The sequence below is a fragment of the Pongo pygmaeus genome, chromosome 1, assembly GCF_028885625.2.
Source record: "Pongo pygmaeus isolate AG05252 chromosome 1, NHGRI_mPonPyg2-v2.0_pri, whole genome shotgun sequence".
Lineage (NCBI taxonomy): Eukaryota > Metazoa > Chordata > Mammalia > Primates > Hominidae > Pongo > Pongo pygmaeus.
The window spans coordinates 114,622,045-114,644,599 of NC_072373.2; the positions used below are offsets into that span (position 1 = coordinate 114,622,045).

Consider the following 22,555-nt stretch of genomic DNA (forward strand, 5'->3'; position numbering starts at 1 on the left):
GCCAACAGCCTAACTTAATAAAAACAAAGCAAAACAAAAACCGCCCCCTTCCCCTTTCTCCCATCTCCACATTATAATTAAGATCCCGAAAATTTGGGATCCTTCCAAGCCGTCCGATCAGTGGAACCCGGCAGGACGTGAGAAGTCAGACTCCCTCCACTGGCCGGCCGGGTTGAGGGCAGCCCTCAGGACTCAGGGCGCCGCCTCCCGCACCCTCTCCCAGTTCTTGCCTATTAAGGTAAGAGTCCCCCGAGGAGGGGGGAGGGGCCGGAGGGAGGGTCCCCTAGAAGCGGCCTGTGCGCTTGCTCCCCGCCACGGAGCCTCAGCCCTGGACACTCAGCCGGGTGCCCCGCGACGGGTCCTGCCAGCTTCGGAGCAACCTCGGACCCCACTTAGCTCTTCTACCCGAGGTCACCTTCCTAGATTTCCATAGCCACGAGACCAAGTGCTTATCCCTCAAGCATAGCCCGGGCCTCAAACCGGTCTCCGCACAGGGCGCTGATTAAATGGGTCCCCAGTCCCCGGTGGGCGCTCCCACCCTGCAGGTGCTCGGATATCCGCTGGCGGCGGTGCGCCCACCGGAGGGAAGGAAGGTGGTCCCTGGGTCCGGGAGAAGAGCGAACGTGCTCCCTCGGGCCGCTCGATCTCCACCCCCTGGCACCCCCACCCGTCGCCAGCCACGCCGCTTGGGGTCCACGCGCCCCTCCCCGCCGCGCCCCGCCCCGCCCCCCGGAGGCCCCGCCCCGGTCCTCCCCGCTCCGCCCCCTCCCCGCCGGAGCCTGCCGCTCCCCGCGCTCGCAGCGCGGGCCTGGGGACTGGGGATCCCGCCGCCGGGCCGCAGCATGGGGCGCTTCCGCGGGGGCCTGCGGTGCATCAAGTACCTGCTGCTTGGCTTCAACCTGCTCTTCTGGGTGAGACCAGGAGCCGGGAGGGCCGGGCAGGGCAGGGGGCCGGGTGGCGGACGCGGGGCCGGGGTCCCCGGGCTGCTGACTGCGGCGTCCGAGTCGCGCTTGTGGGGAGGGCAGGGTGCTCAAACGCGGAGGCGAGGAGAAGGCAAACAAAGAGGGAGGGGAGGGATGGAAGGGAGAGAACGGGAAGGCAGAAGGTTGATCAATGAGAAATGGTGAGAAGGGGAGAGACACTGTGTGGCTCTTTCCTGGAAGGAACCCCCACCTGCCTTGGTTTTTATCTCCCAGCTGGTGACCCCAGGTGCGGGGACCCAGCCTCTCCTCACCTCCGGAGGACTTGGGGCCCTGGCGGTCCCTGTTCCCCTCCAGCCTCCCGTGCACACACCCCCTTTTCACTCTGCCTACCAGCTGGAACCAGGGCCTGGCCAAGGTGTTGGGAGAGAAACCCCTGCCCTGGGGCTGCCTGGAGTGGTGCTCCATTCGAGTGTGTGGACAGTGTACCTGGCTGTGATGGTTTTGTTTAGGAAATTGGAGATAGAAGTGAAAATTGTGGTGGGGGGGGGGTCGTCCTTTTTCTGGGCATCAGGATAAGGGTACCCCTGGGTGAAAGGAGGTGATGGGTTCTCTTCTGAGAAGGGGATGGGGAATGGAAGGGCTTCTAAAGGGCAGCAGCATCTCTCCACAACCCCCAGCCGCAGCCTCTGCTAAATACTAATTCTCCCAGAGATGATCTCATTCAACTTTGCAGGGTTTGATTGAACTGACAGCATTCCCAGGATTCATGGGTCACAGAGAGATAGGATCTTGACCCTTGTCTCCTATATTATCGAGACAGGGTTACAGCTAGACCAAACCTACATCCCTGGATACCCTGTCCCAGGCCCTGGAGGACTGTGAGACAAGGTCTGAAAATTGTCTTTTCTGCACATTTCCTCTTGGGCTTTCTTAAGAGAATGTCAGCCAGTGTAACTGCTCAGCTAGACCCTGAGGGAAAACATTGGATAAAGAGGTTTGAGAGCAGCCAGGGCCTGGGTGCTTTGAAACTACCAGGCTGGAGGAGGTGGCTGTCCTATCTGCTCTGGGGGAAGTTGTCTTCCCATGATTGCAACTAATTAATTATTGAATGATGGGCTCCTCTTTTGTCTGTCAATCCATTAGCCCAGATGCCTGGGTGACTTCAGCAACTCCAAGCTCTTCAGTATCCTTCAGCAGTGGAAGGTGTGAAGGAGGTACCTCCCCGACATCTCCTGAACTTTAAAGATACACACGGCCTTTGTACACATGGGGATTTACATCAAGCATACTATAGGGAGAGGCCTTTCTGAAGACCCTTTATGTTGTATTTTTTAGGAATCTGGCTTAATTTCAGAAGCTGTTAATTACAGATGTCACGCCTCAGTGACAACCTTCATTCTCACTGCTTATGAATTCAAAAGAAGTTTTAAGCCTGAGGAGGAATTCTTAAGCTGGGTTCAGTGCTTATTTAGTGCCTGATATTGTACCAGCCTTTCCAGTGATAGTTGGAAGGATTCACTGAATGTTTTCAATGCGTCAGGGACAGTACTAAGCATATTACATTCATTATTACACGTAATCCTCACAAGAGTCCTGATGTACATATACTATTATTATCCCCATTTTTTACAGATGAGGAAACAGAGGCTCAAATTGGTTAAGTCACCTAAGATCACACAGCTAGTGAGTGGCAGGGATGGTACTCAAACTCAGCCTACCTTCTCTTTTTTATTTATTTATTTTTTTGAGACGGAGTCTCACTCTGTGGCCCAGGCTGGAGTGCAGTGGCCAGATCTTCGCTCACTGCAAGCTCCACCTCCCAGATTCACACCATTCTCCTGCCTCAGCCTCCCAAATAGCTGGGACTACAAGCACCTTCTACCACGCCCGGCTAATTTTTTTGTATCTTTAGTACAGACGGGGTTTTACCGTGTTAGCCAGGATGGTCTCGATCTTCTGACCTCGTGATCTGCCCACCTCAGCCTCCCAAAGTGCTGAGATTACAGACGTAAGCCACCGCGCCCGGCCGCCCACCTTCTCTTAAGCACTGTGGTACATTCAATTAACCAGTGGTTCTCAAAAGTGGTTCCTGGGCCAGCAGCATCAGCATATCCTGGGAATTTGTCAGAAATACACATTCTCAGGCTGGGCACAGTGGCTCATGCCTGTAATCCCAGCACTATAGGAGGCCAAGGCAGGCGGATCACCTGAGGTCAGGAGTTCAAGACCAGCCTGGCCAACATGATGAAACCTCATCTCTACTAAAGTACAAAAATTAGCCGGGCATGGTGGTGGGTGCCTGTAATCCCAGCTACTTGTGAGGCTGAAGCAGAAGAATCTCTTGAACCTGGGAGGCAGAGGTTGCAGTGAGCTGAGATGGTGCCACATTGCACTCCAGCCTGGGCAGCAAGAGCGAAACTCCATCTCAAAAACAAACAAACAAACAAACAAAATTCTCAGCTCATCCCAGACTTGCTGAATCAGAAACTCTGGGGGAAGGACCCAGCAATCTAATTTAACAAGCCATTCACATAATTCTGATCCATGCTCAAATTTGAGACCCATTCTGTTAAACAATGATTAAACAAATAATAATTTATAAATATAAACACAGTTCCCTAAACTGCTCATCTCATTGAGGAAACGAGACCAGTGGATATGGAACAACACAAAAATAAGACAGTGTGGAATCAAGTGACAAGTTTCACACTGTTGACCATAAGCACAGTAAGGAAAGGAAGTAGGAGCAGTGCAGTTTTGAGTGCCTCAATGTGTTAACCAGTGAGGTTAGATCTGACCTTCTCTATATGTGATCTAAGTAAGGAGTTTGGAGAAAGGATCACAGTCATGATGAGGAGCCAGAAAAGTTCTCCTTAAGAAGGAGCTATTTAAGCTAAACCTGGAAGGACTGGTAGAATAGAGCTGGGCAAAGCGAGGGGGTGACGCACCATCCACCAGCAGAGGAGCAGAGCAAGGGGGAGTGTGCGCCACCATCTGACTGTGGAAGCCATCAGTCTGGAGTGCAGAGATCCCAAGCAGGGCGTGCCTGCACAAACAGGGTGTACTTGAGCAAGTTATTGTTACTTCTAGGCTTGTTTTCTCATCTGTACAATTGGAGTAACAGAAATATTGAGAGGATTAAGAGGGAATATATAAAGTATGTGACCTCAACTTCCTATTAGCCTAGGACATAGTAAATGCTCAAAAATGTTAATTATTATTTTTGTTATCGGCACATAGGAAGCATTCAATAAATGTTAGCTCTCTTTCTCCTGATTCCTTTCTTGGTGGGGAATAGTATATAAGTTTGCCCAGTGACTTGCAATTTGTCTTCATTTGAGGATAACTACACCTTATCTTGTCAATTTGTGCTTGTGGATTTTCCCCACTAGAACTTAAAACACTCTGAGAGCAGGAATTTTGTTTTTTCTGATTTGCTCATAGCTGTATCCCCAGTGCTAGAATAGTGCTTAGCATATAGAAGGCATGCAGTAGGACATGAAGGACCTTCCTCTCCCCCACTTTCATGGGGGTGGGGTGGAGGCAGCAGCTAGAGCAAAGAGACAACTGAAACAGGCACCTCATGACTTAAGGGAAGGTGTGGGATAAAGTATCTAGATATCTTCCTTCACTGTAACTGAGGGAACCTGATTCCAGAAAAGCCCCACTCAAGTTTCTGAAGTTTTTTTTGTGGTTGGAGGGCTTTGTGAGAAGTTTGGGAAAGGGGTGGGGGATAGTTTTCCTAGAAGGCCAGACTTTAGCTGTGACTAAAGTATAAATTTACACACACCCTTAGAAGCTCACATGCCTGCCCCTCGGAGTTACAGGGTTCCCTGGGTGACAGCACTTCCTTCCAGTCAGAACCTCGCCAGAGGTAAGCATAGAGGCGGGGCAGGGTCTGTTTGGTGATCTGCGATTTAACAGATAAATTTGCAGTCTCCTCTGGCAGCTTGCTTTAAGTTTCCCTAGGCTGTGCTCCTGGTTTCATAAATATACAACCAGACCCTGCCAGAGCCAGCACAGTATTCCCTGGCCCAGGGCCGCTGACTGTACTCACCACTGAATTTTTAAAAACAAAGTAAAGCCTAGCCATTAACCCCACTACGTTAATTTCTCTTATCGTGGTTGATGTCAAATGTGAAACCCCTCCCAACATCTGTCATGTCTATATTCAGACCTGCGATCAGATAGCACAGCATATTCCTGTGCCTTTCATTGAAATCACCTTTATTTTTTTCCTACGTTGCATAGCAATATAAATAAAACACTACACCCCCACCAAGCCGCATATGTTGGCTTAAAGGAAAACCTGGGCGCTGTTTATTCCTTGGTTTATTGTTGTATGGTCAGCGTTTTCCTATCATTGTGCTGCACTAGCTGCTCAGCGTTACTGACCCACAGGAAGCAGAGCTGTTCATTGTTGAAAAGCAGATTCCATATATGGCAAGTCTGAAGTTGCCCTCCTTTCCTTCTCACCATTATTAATACAGCTTTGGGTTTTCACTTGGGGATGCCTAACAGGTACATTTAACAAAGACAGTGTCTTGCAGGCTTGGGAGTCAAAGAAGTTTGACTCACATGAATCTTATAGAGGTCACCTTCCACTCTTTCCCAAACTTATTTCAAACAGTAACTTCAGAGCAATCACCTGTCAGAGACATTGGTTTAGGAAAAAATACCTAAAGAAAGTATTCTTTGGAGACCAGCCCATAAGGCAGATAGGAATGTTCTCAGCCTCGCTGGAGGAGAATCTTCATTTCTGATTTTTGTCAAGGCGGAAGGAGAGTAACAGGGGCCAGTGTCCCCTAGTGTGGACCTAGAATTGCTAGGAGGAACAGAGAGCTTACCAGAGAGGACAGTCTGAAGAAGTCACAGCTATGGTCCCAGGGTTCCGGTAGACCTTGGACAGACCTATGCAGTGTGGCAGTTCAAATCCAGGAATCCAAAACCTGGGCAGTGGATACTGACATCACACTGCCTGACTTTATTCCTGCCTCCACTCTTTACTACCTAGGGGACTTTGGGCAAGTTGTTTAACCTCTTTGAGCCTCCATTTTCTCATCGGTATAATGGACATAATAAACTACTAATATCTATGAACTTTGTGCAGATAAAATGAGTTAATATATGTAAGGTTATAAGTATGGTTCATGCATACAGTAAATAATAACATATTAGTAATAGTTGTTTTTAAATACTAGAAGTACAAATGGGAAAGTAGAATCTATAATCCAAGAAGTTCATAAAGGCACAACAAAGCAGGCAGGTATTTTACATCCAGCTAAGCAAGCAAGGTGGCAAGAGGCTTGGAGTTTATCAAGGGCATGGAGTCAAAAGGAGAGATCACTTCCTCTACCGTTCCCTGCCAAGTGCTGGGAATTCAAAGATGATTAAGACACAGCCCTTGATCTTGAGGCACTCATGCCTTTATTTAGCCTCCATTTTGCCTTTGATTAGAATTTATTCCCTGTTTAGTCTTTGCTCCTTGAGGGCAGGGACTGTGTCCTTTTGGCATCCCCTTTCTCCCAATCCCTCAGCACCTAATAGAGTTAAGCATGGCTCCAGCTAAGGGAGTTGTGTGCACTGACCCTGGAGCAGGATCTGTTTATTTCCTTTCCCACTTCTGTGCTACTAAGTGGAGGCCAAGGAAAAGCAACGGGAAAACCTTTGGTGATCAGTGCCTCTCAAACTTTAACGTGCGTACAGATCACATAGGGAGCTTATTCAGCTCTATTCGGATTCAGTGGGTCTGCATTTCTAACAAGCTCCCAGGTGATGCTCGTATTGCTGGTCTGGGAACATGCTTTAAGAACCCCTGTTTTAGATGTGGCCTGAAGAGGTCAGAGATTCAGCAGTGGCACTGTTTCTGACTGAAGCAGGGTGTGCCCTGCTTCTTGGCTTACTCACTTGGCTTGTTTTTGGCAGTTCTTTTAATTTCAGTTACCACTTTACCTTTATTAAGTCTCTTTTTTACGCTAATACTTGATGCTTTCTGGAATTATCGGGAGGCCACCTGTCCATTGTTCATTGAATTTCACCATGTTGTTCTAGAACATCAGCCATGAAGTGTCTTTGGGTCTCCAACCATGTGTGACAAAAGAGAACGTAACCTCTATCCCCCAACCTTGACAGTTAATATCGCGAAGCTGCTCCCTTAAAACAAGTGATGCTATACTGAGCACTGAAACAAATCATGTCATGGTTGCTAAGGAATTAAAGAGAGAATGCTGCCAGTAAGATGGAAATACCAGATGGGCTGGGAGCACATCTTACAGATGAATTACCTCGGGTTACCTTGGCCTGCCTTTTTCATCCCCTTTGAATTTGATTGGGAACAAAAATAACAATGCTGATTAACATCCATACGATGTTTCAGTTTACAAAGTGCTTTCATATGCATTATCCCACCTGATCATGAATCACAACAATCTCATGAAATAGTGTAATTATTTCCATTTTACAGTTGTGAAAGCTGAAAGTCAGGCACAGTAGGTGGTATGTCCCAGGTCTTCTGACTTTAAACCCCATGCTCTTTTCATTGTTTTAATTTATTGGAACATGTAGAATATAAGGTATAAGAAATGCTACTAACTTGGAAAATCTGAAGCCTGTGATCAGGGAGATTATATTCAGCGTCAGATTTAGTCTTGATGCATTCCAGAAACAGGTACAAAGAGATGCCTAAAAATACTAAGGCATATGGGAGAAGAAGCAGGAGAGAGGTTGGGAACACTGCTGATCAGTTTCAGGCAGAGGAAAAGTAACATGGAAATTGAGAAAGGGTATATATCAAGAGACAATTTAAAAAATTAATTTCAGGAGCAAAAACTTGAAGAATAGTAAGCACTATATAAATGTACACTATGTGCCAGCTGCTTTCCTAAGCACATTTATTAACTAATTTAATCCTCACAACAACCCTATGAAATAGTAGCAGTTATCATCCCCGGTTTACATATGAGAAAACAGAGGTCTGAAGCATTGAAGAGACTTGCCCAGGTCTCAGAGCTGGCCAGTGGCAGAGCTGTGTCTCTATGTGTGTCCCCAGAGTCTGTACTCATAACCACTCCAAGTCTACAGACTATCGGAGAGGAAGATTGAAACTCTGACAAGCTTGTGAATTCTAGACCTGTACTGTCCAATGTGGGGACTATGCTACTGATCACATGTAGCTATTTAAATTAATTAAAACTAAATGAAATGTAACCTTCATTTTCTCAGTCCTACTAGCTACATTTCAGAGCTCCATAGCCATAGGTGCCTAGTGGCCACAATGCTGGACAGCACAGATATAGGACATTTACATCATTGGGAAAGGTCTTCTTGACAGCCCTAGCCTAAATATAGTTATTCTTTCACCCATAAATACATCTATTCATATTTTTCTCTTATGGAGTCTTAAATACATTAAAGAGAGGAGACATAGTTTCCACAAAAGGCCACTGACTTTCTAGTATAGAAGATTTAGAAAACCGAAAGGAATTCCAGCTGTCATGGAAAAAGGGAGTGTGGATCTAAAATAAAAATTAGTAGAGGACGGCTACAGCAAACCACATTATTGGAACCATGGGAGCAATGTTTCCTATCTTGAAGATTAAGCTTTCGGTTTGAAGGTAACATTAGCAAGTCTACCAACATAATAGCACAAAGTGTGAGGCACTCACTGTTCTCAGTGTGTAACATGAACTCATTTAGTCTCTTCAGGAGGCACTATTATTACCTTCACTTTGCAGATGAGGAAGCTGGGGTTAGAGAGGTTAAGTGGCTTGCCCAAGATTATAGGACCAGTAAGTGCCAGAGTCTGATTCAAACCCAAATGCCTAGAAACCCCATTTTTATCCACTACAACTCCTTTACACCTATGTACTGTAGGCACGCATGTGTTTATTACCCTAAGGGCATCATTATGTATTCTGAACACCCAGAAGAGGTGAATTTCTAGAAGAACAGTTGGCAGATATTCCAGGATGTGTACCAAGCTCTGTCCTCCACATCATAATGGTGATTGGGAAAGAGTCAGCTTATTAACAGGGGTGGCAGAGCAAGGCTGAGCAGTGCCAGGGGTGCATTGGAAGCTGCTGTCACTCATCCAGGAAGCCGACTTTGTCTCCCTGCTCATGCCAGAGTCTATCTAACCTTCTGTAAACAGACCAGTGCTGCACCTTCCTGACCTCAAATAGGTCCTGGTAAAATGGCTTTTAAGAAAAATCTCTATAGAGCACCAAGCTAGACTTTCACAATTTCTGCTAGATTCCACCCATGCTAACTTCTTTCTAAACAAATTGTTTTGGCTTTTCTAATCTAGCCTTAGTTCCATTTGAAATTTTTTTTAACCACTGTCATGCTGTAACAACTAAAACTGGATGAAGGTCATTATTGATTGATCAATAATTAAGAATTGTTTATCTGCTCCAAAGTAGTTGTCCCAACCACTATAAATAAATATTGTTTAATGTGTTGTCTTTGCTTATGTAAAGCTCTGTATAGATGAGATGTCACAGTAGTCATTGAGGCCTCCAGGATAAGTGATTATATATGCAGAGGGAAGACCTAGGATGAGAGCCAGCTGGGTGTTCCAAGGAGGAGGTCCACTGAACCTAGAAAAGACCACTTTTTTCCTCTCTGGGCTTATCCCCTTGATGAGGTAAGTAAGGCAGACATTGAGTTCAGTTCACTTCTGTGACTTGGTAGACTGGATTTTAGTTCTGTACATATTTGATCTTCATTTAAGAAAGCCATCTGCTCCCTGGAATCCTTAGCCAGTAGTCTATGACATTCATTTTGCTGTATAAAGGAGACTACATAGGCTGGGCATGGTGGCTCACACCTGTAATCCCAGCACTTTGGGAGGCTGAGGCAAGAGGATCACTTGTGCCTGGGAGTTCAAGACCAGTCTGGACAACAAAGTAAGGCCCCATCTCTACAAAAAAATAGAAAAAATTATCTGGGTATGGTTGCACATGCCTGTAGCGGGAGGAGGAGGTGGGAGGATCGCTTGAGCCTGGGAGGTCAAGACTGCAGTGAGCTGTGATCAGGCCACTGCACTCCAGCCTGGGCAACAGAGTAAGACCCTGTCTCAAAGAAATAAAAAGCAAGAAAACTACACAGCCATCGTCTTTCTCCTAATTCTTGATGTTCCTTAATCTCCTTCTCCTCCCTATATTTTTAAGAGAAAAGACATTATGTATAATCGCTGAATAAACAACACACTTTCCACTGTCTATATGTAAATTATCTGCTCTATCATTTGCAGCAAGCTTTTCATCCCAAGTTAGTTTCCTTCCCCTGAGCTCATATTTCTCCAGCACTTCTAAACTGCCCCCAGCAATGTTGGTTGACCCATGCAAGTTAACTTTATAACAATTTAAACAAACTGAAGGTGCATCTGGCGCAAATGTATAGCCCAGTGTTCTTTGCAGAGATGAATGGAACACTCCTGATTTTATTGTGGCCTGAATCGCAGCACCCTTCCATCAGTGCAGAGAATTAAGCATTGGTTGATTATAAAATATACTCTTACCTGAAGGAAGTCTTTCTTACTGTGAGCTTTTTCTTAGGAAATGGTATGAGGAAAATAATGGGGAGATCAGAAACACTGGTAACTAAAGGAGCTGCCATGCATTTCCAGACTAACACAGCCTTCTCATCTCCACATGCTGCCACAGTCCTGCCTCTCAGTTCCCACTCACCTGGTCCTGATGAAGGCCAAGGTAGCGAGGTCCCTCAGAGACCATTTGACATGGATGTCGTATGGCATTCAATTCTTGTTTTTTTTTCTGATAAAACCCTTGATTTTGAAGAAATGCCATCTGAATACTTGCCTTGCTTTTACTGCATAACAGAATCAAAATCTTGGGAGCTGGCTTTCCTCTTTGAGAAAATTCAGATCATCTTCCAGAGCAAATGTGCTTCTGACTTTTGCCTGCTAAGAGGGTGAGACTCCATTACCCTTATGGTATCACAATGGGGTTTACAATCAGATCAAGAATCATAAGTGCTCATTATGTGATTCCAACGGGGATGAGAATTGCCACCAAGAGCAAGTATTAGCTTAAAAGCATTTAATGAAAATTCTAGGGTTGAAGCATCATTTCCGATTTTGTGACTTCATCCCAAAGAAGAGAATTGCAAATGAGTTGGTATTCACCCTGGAGAAGCAAGAATACAGAATTGATTTTGTTCATTCTTTCATGTAAGTGCAGCATGCACGTGTGTGTGTGTGTGTGTGTGTGTGTGTGTGTGTGTGTGTGTGGTGCTATAATTGTATTGTGTTCATATGCCCCTGCCAGTGGAAGGCATGTATACATTGTGTAGGTTTACTTTGTGTAGATTTATTCTTTGTATCCGTGGATGGTGCACAACACACATTCCTGCAGGCTTAGGAAAACACAGAACTGATACTATGTGCTCTAGTTTTGTTTTCTGTTTCTGGGGCATGTGTTTTGCTGAGCATATGCAACAGTGTGTTCACACAGTGCCTTCCAAGGTATCTGCAGTGTCCCCAGGTGCAGATGAGTTTGAAAATAGCACTTTGTGAACTATTCCCTTGGAGGCTTGTGAAGGAGGTTTTTCACAATTGCTCCTGTCAGCCTGTCTTAATCAGCTCAAGCTGACATTTTAAAAAAATAATACCACAGAATGAGGTGGCTGAAGCAGAAATTTATTTTTCACAGTTCTGGAGACTAGAAGTCAGAGGGCAGGTGCTAGAAGTTGGAGGTCAGGTTGGATTCTGGTGAGGGCTCCCTGGTGAGGGCTTGTGGACAGCTACCTTCTTGCCATGTCCTCATATGGTGGACAGACAGAAAGCAAGCTCTCTGGTGTCTCTTCTTATAAGGGCACTAGTCCCTCATGATGGCCCCACCCTCATGACCTCATTTAAACCTAGTTACCTCCCAAAGCCCCAACCCCACATATCCTCACACTGGAGATTAGGCCTCAACCTATGAATTTTGCAGGTTGGAGGGATACAATTCAGTCTATAGCATCTTTGTGAAGGTCCTCCATTCACTCATTTAGCAAATGTCTATTGGGAGCCCACTCTGCAGGGCAGAGGGTATTATGTTTGGGAAACAGCAATATAGACCCTGTCCCTGCCCTCACAGAGCTTAGGCCTTAATTTACAAAATATGGACATATTTAAGTAGAAAACATTATGTGAGATATAAAAGAAGGTACCTATCTAGGTCATGGTAGGCTTCCCTGAGGAATTAATGTTAGAGCTGTGAATGGGTGTCAGCTAGGGGGAGGGGGAGGAGGGAACAGCAAGAACAGAGACCTCCACAGGGGCAGGAAGGATCTGAAACTGTAGCTGGAGCATCTGAGGGCCAGGACCTGTGGTTCCCACTTAGGTATAAGTGCACATGCTGTCTAGAACTTCCCTAAATGATGCTTTTTACCCCAAAAGGGGGCTTTTTTGCTGGACTTAGTCACTAGAAAGTGGATAGCAGGTATTTGCTCTTGGTGATCTGGTTGGCTAACCTCCAGGAAAAGGAAGACAGCTGGGCAAACTGGGGAGGCCAGAATGGGGAATGATCTCTGCATTCTTGCATCTCAGCACCACCCCACTCCAACCGCAGCACCTGCCTAGGAACCATGTTTGCAATTTGTGAAACCTGTCTTTTTTTAAAATGAAAAAATATGTCCTCAAGATAGGACATCTCATCAGCAATCCCAGGAAAATGGAAGTAAGTACAGTAAAATAAAATTGAAATCTATTAGCAAGCTCTTCTTCATGCACGATGACTTGTTTTTGGCAGATAGCCATCATTAAAGAAAACTTTTTGTCCATCCACTTTGCTTTAAATGCTTTCTAATCAAGTTTTCAGCCCTTCTTCTGTTTCTTGAGTTTTAGAACACACATTGTTTTCACTAAAGACATATGCTTACAATTTGCAATTTCATGTCCTCCAAACTCTCTGGAATATGGTTAGCTACTGAAAGAACTTACCCATGACAATACATACTATAACCATATGTCATGATCCCCTATTTAATGACTTGGAATTATTGTCACTATCTATTCCTTTCCCTGCATTCCTATCTCTTTTTTTTTTTTAAGTATTTTTCTTGTCCTCTTTTTAACGGTTGGTACACTCTTGCCCTTAAATACTATTTTATCACATTCTCTGAGTACCTCACATACAACCGGTACTCAGAAAATGAATGATGAGGCTGGGCATGGTGGCTCATACCTGTAATCCTAGTACTTTGAGAGGCTGAGGTGGGCAGATCACTTGAGTCCAGGAGTTCGAGACTAGCTTAGGCAACATGGTGAAACCCCATCTCTACAAAAAATACAAAAATTAGCTGGTGTGATGGTGTGTGCCTGTATTCCCAGCTACTTGGAGGGCTGAGGTGGTGGATCACTAGACCCCAGGAAGTTGACGCTGCAGTGAGCTGTGATGGCACCACTGTACTCCAGCCTAGGTGACACAGTGAGACCTTGTCAAAAAAAAAAAAGGGAGGGAGGACTCAAAAAAATGGTGCTTTCTGGCAATTTCTCACATGCATTCTGGTGGGCTGCCTCTGGATTGACTTCCCACCTGCAGGATTGGATTCCCTCCTGGGCCACCCAGTGGGGATTAGCGTCTCCTTGAGCCCCAGAAGAAGGACTGGACTTTCCTCATCTCTGAAACCTTGGCTTCTGACTCATAATAGTTGCTCAATAAGTGTATTTTAAAGGATTCACATCAAAGTCCAACTTTTGCTTCTGTATGAAAAAGTCCATTTCCGGAAAAACAACAACGTTTCTAGTTGTAATTGTTCCAAAGGCACGGGGATTGGCGCTGGTCCTGGAAGCAGGGCAGCCCTCAGCAAAGTTCTTCAATGAGTACAGTGACTTCGTAGTTCTCATAGCTCTCCACGTCCACTCCCCTGGTGTCCTGTCTCCGGTCCTCAGCCATTCAAGCCTTTCCCTTTGGCTCCTTGCTATGTCTGACCTCCAGGTGACATTCATGCTCCTGATGGTTTCCATCAAAGTGTGGGCTGCTGTCCCTCCTCCCCTCAGACAGACCTTGCTATGGGCTTTCCAAGATGGTAGCAAGCAAAGTAGAAGCCGAGTCATAGTCTGTCCCACACCCTCTCAAGCCCCAACCTCCGACCTCCCCCAGACTCTCCTTAACAAACACCGCATCGAGGTAAGGAAATGAACCTCTGTACTGCCATTTCTGCCTGGAATTCGCCTCTGCTGCCAGTCCTTCCTTGCCCAGTGACTTCTCACTCATTCTTCAAGATGTAAATCAAAATTTAATGATTCTTCCTGCATGCCAGTGGCTACAGTTTGCTCCAATCCCTTGGCAGTGTGCACGCTGTTCCTCTGCAGCACACTTCCTGCATTATAGTGCACTTAGTACTTTATGTGACTATCTACCACATTAGACTATGAACCATGCCTTTTTCATCATCGTTTCCCTGACACTGAGCACACAGTACCTGGCCTGGACCGTAGTTTATTCTTAATAAACATGCAAGGAAGAAAGACAGGGAAGGGAGATGTGGCTGGGGGCAGAAGAAGGAAAGGTTAAAAAAAAATGGTAGCCTCCCATTTCTTATTTGTTTTAACATTGGCTGAGGTGCAATGTTATATCTGAATGCAAAAGATGGGTTGAGATTAAAGGGAGAAGAGAGAATGTGGGCATGAGGCAGTTTTGGCCTCATTGGGTTAACATTTAGGATTAGAGAGTTTGAAGACTTCCTTCAGGTCTTTGGGGAGACCATTTCCTCCAGCTCTATGGAATACAGGGAATGTTGAGAACTTAGTGACACTGACATGCTCACTTTGTTCCTGACTGGACTGGAACTGGTGTGAATTTTTTTCAAGCAATTTCTAGTGTGTGATAGACCAACCAAAGCTCAGTGAACACAGAGCATTCCATGAATCTTACAGGAATGGTGAGTTAAAAAGGACCAAAGTGCTGTGTGGTCTGTGCCGATGCCACTTTCCAAAGCAGTGATCACCCTGTCTCTTGTCACAAGCAGCATCAGTCCTGGCCAGGTCCTTACCCACAGCATCCCTGACACAGCCGGCAGCAGCCTGCTGGGAGGATTCCCTTCCACACAGTGATGACATTCAGCTAAGCCACAGTTTCCTTGACCCAGGAGGAAACCCATGTGGTTTGGGGTTAGGGGCATGGATGAGCAAGCGCAGATTTTTTCCCATTGCCCAGTGGCTTTAAATTGCAACCTCTCTTTTAATTTTCCATTATGCATCAAACACATCTGTGCCAGAACTGGACAAATGTATTCTGTCTGGGAGGATAATCCCAGACAGCTATAAATTAGAGTTTGTGTACAGAGATTCCAAAAATGTGGCCTCGTGGTGGGGTGTCCCTGGGACCAGTCACCTCCTCCACAGTCTGCTCGGTGGCTGCTGGCTTTGGCCTGATGCCTCTGTCAATAGGTCTTGCTTTGTATTTGGAAACTGTCTTTCCATTGAGTGGCCACAGAGATGAGGGCATGCAGGGTTGCCTGTGAGGCTTTGCTGGGCAGACTTGTCCCAGGCAGCCTCCAAATGCTCCTAGGAGGAACCTAGGTGATTGACCAAGGGCATTGCTCTCTTTCCTACACAGGAACAGCAAGGACCTCAAAGCTGGTGTCCTCCCAAGTTAAAGCATGGCCCAAGAAGACTCTCCCCACTTTTTCTGGATTGCACATAGAAACTACCGTGTAACACTTTAAAAATATATTTTTAAAGTTACAAAAGAAATACACGCTTAATGCAGAGAACTTAGAAAATATACTGAGAAGGAAAAAAGTCACCTGGAATCCTGCCCTCCATAGATAATGTTTTAGCAAGACTCCTTTCAATATGTTTCCATGCCATGCCACCCTTTTTTTAATGCAGACGTCTTTCAAAAGCTGATTGATCCCGGTTCCTTTAGCTGCCCCTCACATTATCCAATTAGTGCTTTCCTCTAAGTACTGGAAACTTTTAGTTACTCCACAAGGGAGAGTCCAGCTAGTAGAATTCTGCCCCTCTGACTCCTCCTCACTGAGGTCACACCTCTTTTCTGAAGAAGCTGGCCACAAAGGGGATTGGCCTTGGGAGATAGAAGGAGAAGAGGGATAAAGTCCTCATAGAAATCCAGCCAAATCGTCCAGAAGGCTAGTTCCGGGTCCTTTATAAGCTGCCTGGCAAGATAGAAGTCTCCTGTATAAAAAGGACTATGCTGTCTCTGGTGCGATTTTTCCTTTTAGACCTCTGCTCCTCTGATTTCCATCCTCCATGCTCCTGTTCCCAGCATCTGTGTGTGCTCTGCTCTCTTTGGGCAGGGGAAGCCTCTAAATTGTTCATTTAGTGGTAGGCTAGGGCAGCCCAACAGCAACTAGATGGGCCAGCAGAATTAGGAGGCTATTTTTATATCTCTGCTTACTTTCCCATGGTGCTCTGGGCCCAGAAGGTGCCCAGTAAATATCAGTTGATGGATTGATACAGTGAAATTCGAGAGTGGTGTTTGTAGAGAGAAAACACCGTGGCTAGAGCCTGCTGGCACGCAGCAGTGACAGTCCTGAGATGGCAGAAAGGGCTTCCAACTTCCATGCTGAGCCTCACAAAAGCCTTCAGAGTAGGGAAGAAAAGGAAGCCGGGTGATGACTCTACCAGCTGCCAGCCTGCCCAGCCACTGCCTGCGCCAGCCACTCAGCCTCTCCATGAGCCACACGGCACACAGACCACGCTTTTTCAGAAAATTATTTTTTCCTTTCTCACTTTCCATGGAAACTCAAAATAGCAACCAAAAAAAAAAAAAAAAAAAAAAAAAAAAGACTAGGCTATCTCCCTACCAGCAAAACCATCCCCAGTCAGGGCAGTGACCATATAGGATGGGGGGAGAGGGTTACAGATGCCCCTAAAACCACTTTCTATTTGGGGACTGTGCACTCATGAGGTGTGGGTGGGTTCTGAGGTTGAGGTTGCTATATTTTCTTCCCATTTAGAAAAGTGGGTTTCCCCCAGGTCTTGGAGTTCATCTTGCTCTTGGTGACCTGGCAGCTGAGACGTAGTCACCTCTCGTTGTGGTGTGGGTGAAGAGATCCGACGTGCCCAGCAAGGGACAAAAAGGCAGGGGGCAGATGCCTTCCAGAGGGAATGTTATTGGAACATTGCTTTTGAGACACCTCCCTGGCTGTGCTGTGTGTGCCCCATAACCACAGGGCAGCCTGGCATCATGGAAAAACCCTGCTTTCAGAATCAGAAAAACCCAGTCCAATGTCACATCAGGGGCCTGAGGGGCTTTGTGCACATCACTTCACCTCTCTGAGCCTTCATTTTCTCCCCTATAAAATGGGAAGGGTGGTCTAAGTGATTTCTAAAGGGGTGACCTCGTCAGCATCCTGTGCCTAAAGCCTGCTCTCGGATCTGTGCATGCTCTTTCCCCTTCCACTGTAAACACAGTGTCATTTGCCTTCCAGCTGGCTGGATCGGCCGTCATTGCTTTTGGACTATGGTTTCGGTTCGGAGGTGCCATAAAGGAGTTACCATCAGAGGACAAGTCCCCAGAGTATTTCTATGTGGGTGAGTGACTCCAGCTTCCTAAGCTCCAGCTCAGAGTAGATGGGGCTGTGCAAAGGCTTAGAGTAGAAGCTGCACTTGAACTTTGGTGGGAGGGGGAGGGCAGAGAGGCAGGGAAAGAGGCTGAAAGGAGCCACCCCTGAGCCCCTGTGCACTGATGTAGCCCTCCGGGTTGTCTGCTGGAGACAGGTAGAGAGGCTGTTGCAACCCCATCCCCTTGCCCTCACACGGTCTGTTCCTCAGCTCTCCAAAATCAAGGGAGTCTGTGGCCAGTAAGAGCAGCCTGTTGTGCTTTGTTTCAAGGAAAGAAGTCTCAAGGAAATGCAGCTAAAATTTATTTCAAGGAATGAGAAAACTCCCTATTGCCCATGGAGTAAAGTGGGTACACCACAAGTGTGTCATTCACTAGTCCATCTGGGGTGACACAGGACCCCTGTAGGATTTTATTTTGTGATCTTATATTTTAAATTGTCTAGGAAAAAACATAACTAAAATACAGTTTGAAGGTGCTAATCTCAGTCTCTCCATGACTAGGAACTGCAGAGAGGAGGGGAGGAGAGAGACGAATGAGGGAAAGGAGGGATGGAGGGAGAGGAGATGAGAGGGCTGCCCCTGGGAAGAGGCTCCAGCGGGAAGGGGCAATAGCTCTGCCCCTGCCACAGTAAGAAGGGGTGAGGAGTGTGGGGTGGGGTGCAGCCTCCACCCCCAAGGCAGTGCTCTTAGTAGGGGCTGAGCATTGTTGCCCGGGGATTAGTTGACCTACTTCTAGCATTTCCTGTGGCCTTTCTCATTCCCCAGCTAAGTGGACTAAGACTCGAGATTTCAAAAAGCCCAAGACAATTGTCATTAGAGGTGGCACCCCCATATACTGGCTGTTTTAGGATCTGCACCAGCCATAGAGTAAGCTTCAGTTGCTGTGGTGACCTCTATGGCGGGGAGGAGGAGCATCCTGCACAGGTCATTTGCTCTAAATCACAAGAAGAGTAGAGTCTCTTCCAGGAGAGAGAGAGAGCAGGCCCTACTCAGAGCAGGGACATCCTCCCGAAGGGCCTGCCTGCAGCTGTGCTGCCTCTTGTTACAAACACTCTTCCCACACAGCATCCTCCTGCGAGGAAAAGAGCTTTGTCAGTTAGGATACTTTTAGAGGAGAGTAGCAGAAAACCTACTAAAGATGGATAACAATAAGGACATTCCACATTTCAGGAAATCTTAGATGTGGCTCTTTGTAAAACACTCAATTATTTTAGGTTCCACTAAGAAAGGAAAAAATGCTACCAGTTTAGCTATGACATACCGTAAAAGATGCATTCTAATTTCAGCATTGTTAAAATATACCAAAAAATAAATCATCTCAACAGTGATGAAATATAGTAAAAGAAGTCTGGAGATAGGGACTTTCCAGAATTCGTTCAGAGCTGAACAAAGTCATCAAGGGCCCAGGTTCTTTCCCCCTCTCTGCTGTCCTCAGTGTCCTTAGACATCTCCCCTTAAAAGATAGCTGCAGTGGCTTCAGGCATCATATTCTCCTACAGCAACATCCAAAAGAGAACAAAGCAAATTTCGCTTCATATGGTCCCTTTTTTGAATGAGTAAACCTTTTTCACAATCTCCCAACACATTTCCCCTGGCAGCTTATTAGTCAAAATTGCATTCTGTATTCATGCCTAAACCAATCATGGCCAAGAAGCGAATTGCTATGATTGGATCTCTGACTAATTGATATTCACACCCTCATACCCTCCCCTGGGCCTGGGGAGGGGCCTGGGGAGGGGCCTGGGCCCCCCACAGGACCTGTGACACTTTGACAAGATTAGGATTTTGTGACAAGGAAAAAGCAGAGGAATCTGCTGTAGACACAAAACTGAAATGCTCCTTTCTATCCACATGGTTTCCAGGAAGTATGCACAGGACAAGGGCATTTGAGACAAAAAAATACAACCTATCAGTATAACCTAAATATAATCCATTGGCCAGCATTCACAGTCCTGGGCTCTGCCATCACACAAAAATGTATAAGAATTCTGTAACTGCCCCCATGTAACTTTTAATATAAATGAAAAGACTCATAGACTTCACAATTTAAATTACAATAAAAATTAGCAAGTGACTAGATGCCAGCTAAGTGGTATTTGCAGTGGGTGCATTAGAGGTCATTCTAAACTGGTAAGGAAAGAAGGATTTAAGTTAGGTTTTAAAGACCAGGCTGTAATCAATGGAGAAGAGGAAAAATGGGGACTGGAAAGGCTGAGGGGAAGGCATGCACAAAGAATGGCTGTGGGGAGGGATTAGCAAGCTGGGCAGGGCCAGGGGCTCTCTTGGAGTCTGAGGACTGGGGCATAGTGGGCAGTAGGATTTGGAATGTTGGGGAGGGAGAGGGGACAAGTATAGAGGCCTTTGAATGTCATGGTTAAGTTGGTAAACAGTAGAAGGATGATTTGGGGCCGGGGTTAGGGTATGATCTGCACTGCATTTTAAAGAGATTATTATGGCAGAAGTAGAATGAAAGGGGAATCCCAGGACAGAAAAAAAAAGGCAGATTATTGATATAATCAGGCCTGACAAATTAGGGTATAACCCACAGTGATTGCAGAAGGAATTAAGAAGAAAGAAACAGAAAGATAAGAAACATTATTAAACATTTTTAAGCCTGCCTAATCAAACTCAGGGACAGAAGAAATTAAAATGGCAAAAGAGATGAGTGAGAGGCAGAGTCAAGCCTCTCAGTAATAATTCATGACTTTCTGATGGAAACCTGAGTTACAGGTCTAAGTAAGGGGCCCCTGCTCCATCAGAGGGAGGGGCCATTGCGTGGTGCTACAGATGGAAGACCTCCCTGGGAGCAGCCTCAGTCTGTGTTTCTCTAGAAACAAAAGGCTGATAACCATTTCACAGCTCTAGGTGTCAGTTCCACATAAAAACCTTTATGATTAGATACATCAAAAGGTTGAATAGACTTCCATAGATGAAAGTGAGCTCTCCTTCATGTCATATTTAACCACTATCGTGGCAAGAATCAGAATTGTGTGTTTCATTCAGGAGATTCCTGTGTTGAGCCAGAGGCTGAACTGGCTCTACACACACATTCCTGATTTTGTTTCTAATCTAAACCAAACAATACGCACACTGCCTGAGATATGAGGAATTCTTTATTATGTCATATCTTTATGGACATGTCTATCAGGACTCTTCGTATTGCAAATCACAGACACCTATTCAAATTGACTGAAGCAATACAGACCTTTATTGACTCACATACTTGAAAGGTCAAGGGTTAATACTGGTCTCAGGGACTCAGATGATGTGACCAGAGTCCAGCCTGGAGCCATCTCTTGGCCCTGCTTTCTTTTGGCTCCATTCTTAGGCAGGTTTCTTCTCCATGTGATAAAACGGCTGTCAGTGGCTCTAGGCTCCACTTCCAGAGTGACTCCAGAAGTAGAACATGCTTTTTTCATTCCCACAGGTCCATCTAACGTCCCAGGCCTAACTCTCCTTGGCAATGTTGGACCTTGTGCCCATCCTCGAACTTATCATTGTGGACAGCTGCTTGTGGGCATATGCCTGGGCTTCATGCCCACCGTGGAGCTGGAGGTGAGTCAGCCCTCTCAAACCACATGGGCTGAGAATGGAGGAGTTCCCTTTACCTAATAGAGAAAAAGAAGTGGATTCTGGGCAGCGAAAACAGCAGGCCACAGCAGGGCCTGAATCCTCCTGCTTGCTCTTGGTGTCACAGGGCATGATATGGGTTTACCCACCCTTCGTTCCTCATCCACCACACCTCCCTTCCCTAAGGCAGCGCAGAGTGGTTGGTGGTAAAGGCACTCACGATCCATGCTCAAAGTTCAGAGAAGTGGGTCATCATAGAAACTTAGCACCATGCAGAATAAGGAAACTACAGGCCGAGGATAAGCATCTGGGGCTGGCAGTCAGCCAGGGCTTCCCAGCTCCTCCTGGTAGGGCTCGGCCTGGAACCCAGGTTTGCCGACAGCCAGGTCCGTGCTTGCTCTGTCTCCCAGTGCTGCCTCTCTGGATAGTGGCAACAAGAAGTCCTTGTGAAGTCAGGTACCTTTTTTCCCCTTCAAGTATGTCTTATAATATAAATAGAAAGAGCAATAGACATGTTTGTAGAAATTGACATTTTTTCCTCAGTAAATAATTTTCCACATAAGATACCTGCTCTCCAGCAATAAAACAAGAAGAAAAATACACTAGGATACTGTTTATGGATTTGCACAACATACAGTGTGAGGTGATAGCACTTTAGCAAACAAGCAGGCCCAGTGTTTGGAAAATCCCACTCCATTGTCACAGGGCACCATTCACTGATCTGGGTATTTCCTTTTCAGAATAGGTTCCAGATAAATCAGCCCATTAAGCTCTTATCACCCCTTTGTTAAAGAGTGTCCTAAACAGGCATGGCACATTCAAATGGTTCTTAAAGAAATAAGCCCTTCCAGCCTTGACTCTCCTCTCTGAGAGGAACCCCAGGAAGACACACTGTCTAGGTCCCTGCTTCGGGGTAGATGACTGCCAGACTTTGTAAGGGAAATTGTCCCATCTTCTGGGGGAAGCTTTCCTTTCTGGCATCCTTGGTTCTCTTTCCTTGGGGATGGAGCGAGTTTCCTTCCTGTGATAAAGATCGGACATAACCTCCAAGCCAGAGGTGTGGTCAATCCCAGGGCAGGGCAGGAGGATCCAGCTGTAGGAAATGAGGACAGGGAGAGAGGATAGTCAGACTGACTGCCACCTGTGTCTCTTCTCAGGGCCCTCTGCATCCAGGCCAAGGCCTGGAGGCCCTTCCAAAGTCTCTGTGTCCACTGGTTGCTAAGGGTAGAAGAGAGGACCTGGCAGGAGTGAAGCTGGCAGAGGAGGGCTTGGGTTGCTCCGTGTTGCCTAGACCTTGTCCACGCTAGTCTCTTTCAGGGCACTCTTGGGAGAAGCCCCCGTGTCTTCCAAATTCCAGCAACCTGCCCATCTGACTTCCTGTTACAGTCCCTCTCTGGAGTGGGCAGACACCCCAGGGATCTTCTTTCTAGAGTTACAGAGTAGGGAGCAAGCCCCTCAGCCCTTGGAAAACTGGAGAGACTGTGTGCTTGGTGCATGAAGTCATGTCTGTGAGCAGAGGATA

At 46.3% G+C, this 22,555-nt stretch overlaps 1 protein-coding gene across 4 annotated transcripts in view; it reads left to right on the top strand.

The window, feature by feature from the left end:
• The first annotated feature begins 720 nt into the window (after positions 1 to 720).
• The window catches only part of TSPAN2 (tetraspanin 2), a 43,892-nt gene continuing 22,057 nt past the window's right edge, over positions 721 to 22,555 (top strand). Inside the window, exons 1-2 of one of the 4 annotated variants that reach the window (XM_063651627.1) lie at positions 721 to 911; positions 17,331 to 17,433. In XM_063651627.1, the coding sequence (XP_063507697.1) occupies positions 843 to 911; positions 17,331 to 17,433 (172 nt within the window). In that variant the 5' untranslated portion in view covers positions 721 to 842. Of the gene's footprint in view, positions 912 to 17,329; positions 17,434 to 22,555 lie in introns of those variants that run through there. The other 3 variants (XM_063651638.1, XM_054457498.2, XM_063651635.1) reach the window with 3 other exon arrangements.